This window comes from Acinonyx jubatus, chromosome C2 (genome assembly GCF_027475565.1).
Source record: "Acinonyx jubatus isolate Ajub_Pintada_27869175 chromosome C2, VMU_Ajub_asm_v1.0, whole genome shotgun sequence".
NCBI classification, from domain to species: domain Eukaryota; kingdom Metazoa; phylum Chordata; class Mammalia; order Carnivora; family Felidae; genus Acinonyx; species Acinonyx jubatus.
This window is the reverse complement of record NC_069384.1, coordinates 118,719,492-118,726,075: the sequence shown is the minus strand read 5'-3', so window position 1 is coordinate 118,726,075 and position 6,584 is coordinate 118,719,492. Positions and strand designations below refer to the sequence as shown.

Below are 6,584 nucleotides of genomic sequence, written 5' to 3'. Positions count from 1 at the left end.
GATGGAAGAAGCAGCTGCTGCCGCTGCAGGGTCGCGCTGCGCCCCATCCACCGCCGCCAGAGAGATGGGAAGGTTCGAGGCGCGGAGGCCGAGAGCGAGAAAGGCGGAGCCGCTTTGCCGGGAGCTGGGTCCTGTATAAGCCCCCTCCCCCAGCCGGCTTCGCCCCCCAAAGCGAGGAAGGAAGCTGCGGTCTCGAGAGGGCGGCGGAGACGCCGCTGGAGCTGGGCACGCCGGGCTCAGCGGAGCGCAGAGCAGGGTTCCAGGCCCGGTGAAAGTTTCCCTTCCCAAGCCGCAGGGCGCCTGCCGCCCGGAAACTGCCCAGGGCTTGCGCGGCTGAGTCCCGCGGACTCCTCTGAGGCGCGGGGACTCCCGGAGAAGACAGAGAAACCGAGGAACGAGTGACAGCAGGACAGACCACCCGGCCGTGAACCCGGGCGGCTCTGGGGTGCGCCCGCGGCTCCAGGTGAGCGGGGGAGCCTGGCAGACCCGAGGGTGGGCGTTACTTAGGTGGAGGAGGCGGATGGGGAGGAGGATTGGGGCGCATCGGCTTACTCTGCTTCCCCTCGCAGGTCTTTCTCGGAGCCGCTGCCATGGGAGAGCCAGCTTTGGGCGTCGGGGACCAGCCGCCGCTGCTGCCGCGCCTGCCTCGGAGCCGCGGCCCCAGTCCCCGCGCCCGAAGTCGGCCCGCTGCGTCCCCCTCTCGGGTTGCAGGGCCGCCTCCGCCGCGCCGCCGGCCCCGGCTGTGCCTGTGATGAGCCGCAGCCCGCTGCGAGCCCTGCCCCCGGGCGCGCTCCCCCGGTTGCTCCCGGCCGCGCCTGCCGCCGCGCCGCGCGCCCTGCTCCCGCCGTGGCCCCGGCGCCCGGGCCGTCGTTGGCCCGCGTCCCCGCTCGGAATGAAGGTGTTCCGCAGGAAGGCGCTGGTGCTGTGCGCGGGCTACGCGCTGCTGCTGGTGCTCACTATGCTCAACCTCCTGGACTACAAGTGGCACAAGGAGCCGCTGCAGCAGTGCAGCCCCGACGGGCAGCTGGGTGCCGCGGCGGGGGCGGCTAGCGGCGGCTGGGGGCGCCCGGGGCCGCCGCCAGCAGTGCCGCCCCGCGTACACACCCGCCTGGACCCCCGTACGCCGTACCGCCCTCCCGCCGCCGCCGCCGCCGCCGCCGCCGCCGCCGTCGTTGGGGCGGCCCCCGCCGCCGCAGCAGGGGCGGCGGGGGCCGTAGCTCCTCCCCGCAATGGCAGTCTGGGCCCCGGGGGTAGCGGAGAGAAGCGGCAGTTGGTGTATGTGTTCACCACGTGGCGCTCGGGCTCATCTTTCTTCGGTGAGCTCTTCAACCAGAACCCCGAGGTGTTCTTTCTGTATGAGCCAGTGTGGCACGTGTGGCAAAAACTGTACCCAGGGGACGCTGTTTCCCTGCAAGGGGCTGCGCGGGACATGCTGAGCGCTCTGTATCGCTGCGACCTCTCCGTCTTCCAGCTGTACAGCCCCGCGGGCAGCGGGGGGCGCAACCTCACCACGCTGGGCATTTTTGGTGCGGCCACCAACAAAGTGGTGTGCTCCTCGCCACTCTGCCCCGCCTACCGCAAGGAGGTCGTGGGGCTGGTGGACGATCGTGTGTGCAAGAAGTGCCCACCGCAGCGCCTGGCGCGCTTTGAGGAGGAGTGCCGCAAGTATCGCACGCTGGTCATCAAGGGCGTGCGTGTCTTCGACGTGGCCGTGTTGGCACCGCTGCTGCGCGACCCTGCCCTGGACCTCAAGGTCATCCACCTAGTACGCGATCCTCGTGCTGTGGCCAGCTCACGCATCCGCTCGCGCCACGGTCTCATCCGCGAGAGCCTGCAGGTGGTGCGCAGCCGGGACCCGAGAGCCCACCGCATGCCGTTCCTGGAGGCCGCTGGCCACAAGCTTGGTGTCAAGAAGGAGGGTGTGGGCGGCCCGGCAGACTACCACGCGCTTGGCGCTATGGAGGTCATCTGCAACAGCATGGCCAAGACACTGCAGACGGCCCTGCAGCCCCCGGACTGGCTGCAAGGCCACTACCTGGTGGTGCGGTACGAGGACCTGGTGGGAGACCCCGTCAAGACCCTACGGAGGGTGTACGACTTTGTGGGGCTGCTAGTGAGCCCCGAAATGGAACAGTTTGCCCTCAACATGACCAGTGGCTCAGGCTCCTCCTCTAAGCCTTTTGTGGTGTCCGCTCGCAACGCCACGCAGGCCGCCAACGCCTGGCGGACGGCCCTCACCTTCCAGCAGATCAAACAGGTGGAGGAGTTTTGCTACCAGCCCATGGCCGTGCTGGGCTATGAGCGGGTCAATAGCCCCGAAGAGGTCAAAGACCTCAGTAAGACCCTGCTCCGGAAGCCCCGGCTCTGAGAGGGTTTCCTGGGAGACTTGATTCCTTGTAGAGACACCCACGGGAGGATTGTGGTGTATTTAAACAAAAACAGCCCAGACCCAAACTGAGGAAGCCCACGTATTCTATTATAGATATATAATATAAATAACCACACAGGCACTTGCTGTCAATGTTTTGAGTCATTGAATTTCAAGGAACAGCCACAATACACACACATCTCAGAAAAGGCAAGACTTGAAAGCTCTGACCAGCTCCCCTACTCTCCTCTCCCCTACCTTTTTTCTCCCTTCCTTTTTCTCCCAGTTCTTACCCTCTCTCCTACCTGCCTTGTGTTTTGAAGTGGGATGTTGATTAAATCAAGGTCCAGTAACTTAAATCTTGTTTACAAAATTTTCGTCGCATCTGTGAACACGTAAAAGAGTCATTTGGATGTGGGGTGGGGTGGGGTGGAGAAAGGGGAAGTTGTCCAGGAGCACAAAGCTCCGTTGGACAAACCAAGGAGGCATTCTTCTAAAAGTAGACTTGTGTAAAAGGCAAAGGTTATAAAGTGAGTATTAATAAAAAAAGGTAATAAATAATATTCTTTTTAATATCTGCCTCCATTACTTTGGATTTACCTGTGCTACTTCTCCTGTGTAGCTTCGGGCGGAATTTGCTTCCCCTCCCCCCACCCCATTTTCCCAGTCTGTTTCCTAGAAAACTGCTAGGACGGGTGGCAGCAGCTTCTGACTCCTTGATAAGAACCTTGGAGTTGTTTTCTCACACGTGAAGCACAGCCTGTCAGGTGCCCAGGAATGGGAACAAACCTTGAAAGTCTAAAGGCAAAAACCAAGCAAGGCACTGGAGGAGAGGGCCCACTCTACTTTCCTGTTCCACTGTGGGCACAGAAAGGAAGAAGCAACCCCGTGAGGATTTGACGGCATTCGTTTTTGATTATTGTTGGGTTAAGACTGGGGAAACTTGACGCAGAGACGTGTTTTGGTGCTGAGGTTAGTTCAGAAAAAGGATTTTGTTTTTTGACGAAAAGTGTGTAATTAAATTTTCTGAGGATTAAAACATAGACCTCGAAAATTAGTGTGAACACAGTGTTGACAATGGTAGCAACTTCTTTAAAAAATGAAAGAAGTATATGTGTCTAGAGTGTTTTTCTGCCTGTGACATAGTACATGGAGGCATTTGAAAAGGGGAAGTTTTTATCTGAGAACCATAAGGGTACGCACAGGCTTTTCCTTTTCTTTCTTGCTTCCTATTTAAATTAGTGCAAACAATATGAATTTATAATGGCTTACTTGGGATGCCCATGAGGCTACATTGCTTTTCCTTACTGTGTTTCCTAAAAGTAAAATTGCAAAGAAGCTATAACATGTTGCAGACAGTATAAGGCTTCAGCCAAGAGCTTCTTTTAGATATGAAAATGAATTATGGGAAAGAGGAAATGAAATGAATTATGAGTAAGTGTGTTGGATTTTGAGATTTGGTATTTTCCAGGGAGAAAACCATTCCAATTTTCCTGCAATGGTAATGGTGTTGCTGCTGTTCTGAGCCCATTTATACTGAAACATTCTGCAGAATGTCATATTACAATAAGAAGTTATGAAGCCTGAATAGGAACAAGAGACAGTGTAGTTCTATGTTTCATTAAATACGGTACAAGTTCAATATCATCATGACTTTATTTTCTATAATTTATTGTGAAATCTCTGCAGGCCAAGCTGTGTTGGTTAAATGCTGAGGATTTTAAGGAAAATATGATGAAAAATAATACATACATGGGAAATATTCAACACAAGATGATTCTTAAGTATAATTTTCATTACAAGGTGAAATCTCACCATGCTGTTAAGCATTCAAGATAAAGAAGCACAGAAGTTAAAAAGAAAAGTTGTATTTAGCAGTGGATTTTATAACACATTCTAGAATGATTAGTTCCTGACTTACTAAAATAGTTTATAGTGTTGTGTTTATTAAACCAGATTGTAGCTATAACATATCGATCCTGTTTTCTATGGTGTTTTCATGGTAGCGCCTATGCTGAAGTATCATGGCCAATAGTGGAATATTTGCAATAGCTTTAATTTAAGAAGACTTTACAATTAGATGAACAAAATTAATATGAATGTGGGATGACTATAGATGACACAGGTTTAACAGGAAATCAAGACAGCATCATTAAAAAGCAAGCATTCTGAATAAAATAACCACTTAAAAACAAATGTCATACGACATGAGAATCAGCTATCGCTTAATCACAGTAGAATTCATGCTTGGTTTTTGAGTGAAGGAGTTTTAAACAGTTGAATTCATTCTCCTCTCAGTATATCTAAGGACTTTGTGTTGAAGTGGAAATATGCTGTTTTTGGATTTTGTATTAAAAAAAATATTAGATGCTGTGTAGAGCCTTTGCAGCCTGCAGAGCATTGTGGCCTCTGCTCAGATGAAATTTTAAGTGTAAACACAGAACATTTGTCCCCTGTGCTGTCTCTGAACGTGGTTTCCGCCCGAAATACCCTTGTTTTGTAGCGATGCATTCTCTCCACTCTGCCACTCTGTAATTTGAAAGGTGAATTGTCGCTCCTGGAGATTTGTTCCTAGCTGCATTCTAGGAAAGCAAGACAAGTGTAGTTCCCACTAACGGCCGACATAGTCATATCAGTGGCATCCAGCTTCCACGGGTTTGAGAAGGAGAGATGCATTTTTTGGTGTTAATAAGCTTCTGTCAGCCCCTGGTGCAAGCAGACCTGTGTCCCAACAAATTGCAACAGAACCTGTGACGATTTCTGAGGCAGCAAACGTAAAAGAGATCCTTTCACATTTCCCAACCTGGCAGGATATCCATCAGCAGGAGGAAATATTCTTCAGAGCAGGTTATCTGAGTGATTTTTATTTTCAGATTCTGCTTAGCTGATAGCACGCCTGACTTACTCCTTTGACTTTGGAATGCCTTTGTTAATTAGAAAGCTCTATTTAGAAAATGTAGTCTACCCAGTGCATTTAGTCAACAAATATGAGTTTAGAACAAGGCAGCGGCACTAGCTGGGTGCTTGAATTTCAGGGAGCTCAGAGGCACTCAAAGGCCTCATTCAGGCTGACCTGTGGGCACCTTGCAGGCAGGGACTGGGGTAAATCCTGTACCCTTCAGTGTCCATAGAGTGAGTACTTGACAAACACTTGCTAAGTACCTCCACGAAATCTAGAACTATCAAAATTTGAAAGTCCTCAGAAGGGCAAGAGGGGAAGAATGTGTTACCTGTTTGGAGAAACTGCCAAGCTGTTCACCAAAGTTTGCTGAAGGAGGGGGGGCCTTAGGCTCCTATGTTGATGTGGGGAATGGGCAATAGGGACATCTTCAGGATTTCCAGGGTGACTGTGCATAGGCTAGTATTTCCCACAGATGAAATAGAAACAAAAACTCAGAATTTCTGAATGTGGACAAGTAAAAATTTCCAAATGAGGAATTTGATGTTTATTCTTTGTTTTCCCAATTGCATTAACAAGATAAAGGCAGAGCTCAAAACATCCCTGCAGAAGAAATGAACTCTCTGAGGGAGAGCTATGAGGTTGTTCATTATTGCAGAAGCCATGTAATATTTATTTATTATTTTGAGTGCTTTGGATGTGCAGTTTAAAGGACTTTGAGGTGGATTTCACCCAGGCATAGGAATAGTTACTTTCAGGAAGTTTGGCCTATTGTGGATGCTGAATGAGACAATGGCTGCCTGTTCCCATGCATCTCTGCCTGGCCGTGGCCAGTTCTGTCCAGGATTTCTGTTGCACACAGTATAGTTGAGGCTGGATTATGCTGTCGGTTTGAAATTAATGTGAATCTGAGTGAGGCTGTTAATTAACATTCCCTGGGTCTGAGCAATGAAATAAAGATCATGTTTGAAACCTCGTCTCTAGAGATGACTTCAGAAAGACCAAGAGGGAAATAAAAAGGCATGTCTTATCTGTAGTCGCGAATAAGGATGAGGTGTCACTTTACCACCCTCCCCCAACTTTCTTCCCTCCCCATACATGACACCCATGCACGTCTGCACATGCATTTGAGTTCCTGTGTTGTCTTCAGTCTGGAAAAGAGAACGTTTTGACACCAGCTAACAGGTATGTGGGGAGGGGTACTTTCGATTTCAGGCAAAATTGGGAGAGTGAGTGGCCAATGATTCTATCAGAACCTATGACTGTTCTGTGTCAGGATCCAGTGTGGACACGTAGAAAATGACAACTGCAAAGTGA

At 50.9% G+C, this 6,584-nt stretch overlaps 1 protein-coding gene across 1 annotated transcript; it reads left to right on the top strand.

Annotated features, from left to right (window-relative positions):
* Positions 1–323: 323 nt before the first annotated feature.
* CHST2 (carbohydrate sulfotransferase 2) lies at positions 324–6,239 on the top strand. Its single transcript, XM_027061670.2, has 2 exons — positions 324–463; positions 570–6,239. The coding sequence occupies exon 2, from the start codon at positions 752–754 to the stop codon at positions 2,366–2,368; it is 1,617 nt and encodes a 538-aa protein (XP_026917471.2). The 5' UTR covers positions 324–463; positions 570–751; the 3' UTR covers positions 2,369–6,239.
* Positions 6,240–6,584: the final 345 nt, after the last annotated feature.

Coding starts and splice junctions, on each gene's coding strand:
- CHST2 (XM_027061670.2), top strand. CDS start 752: ATGAGCCGCAGCCCGCTGCGAGCCCTGCCCCCGGGCGCGCTCCCCCGG.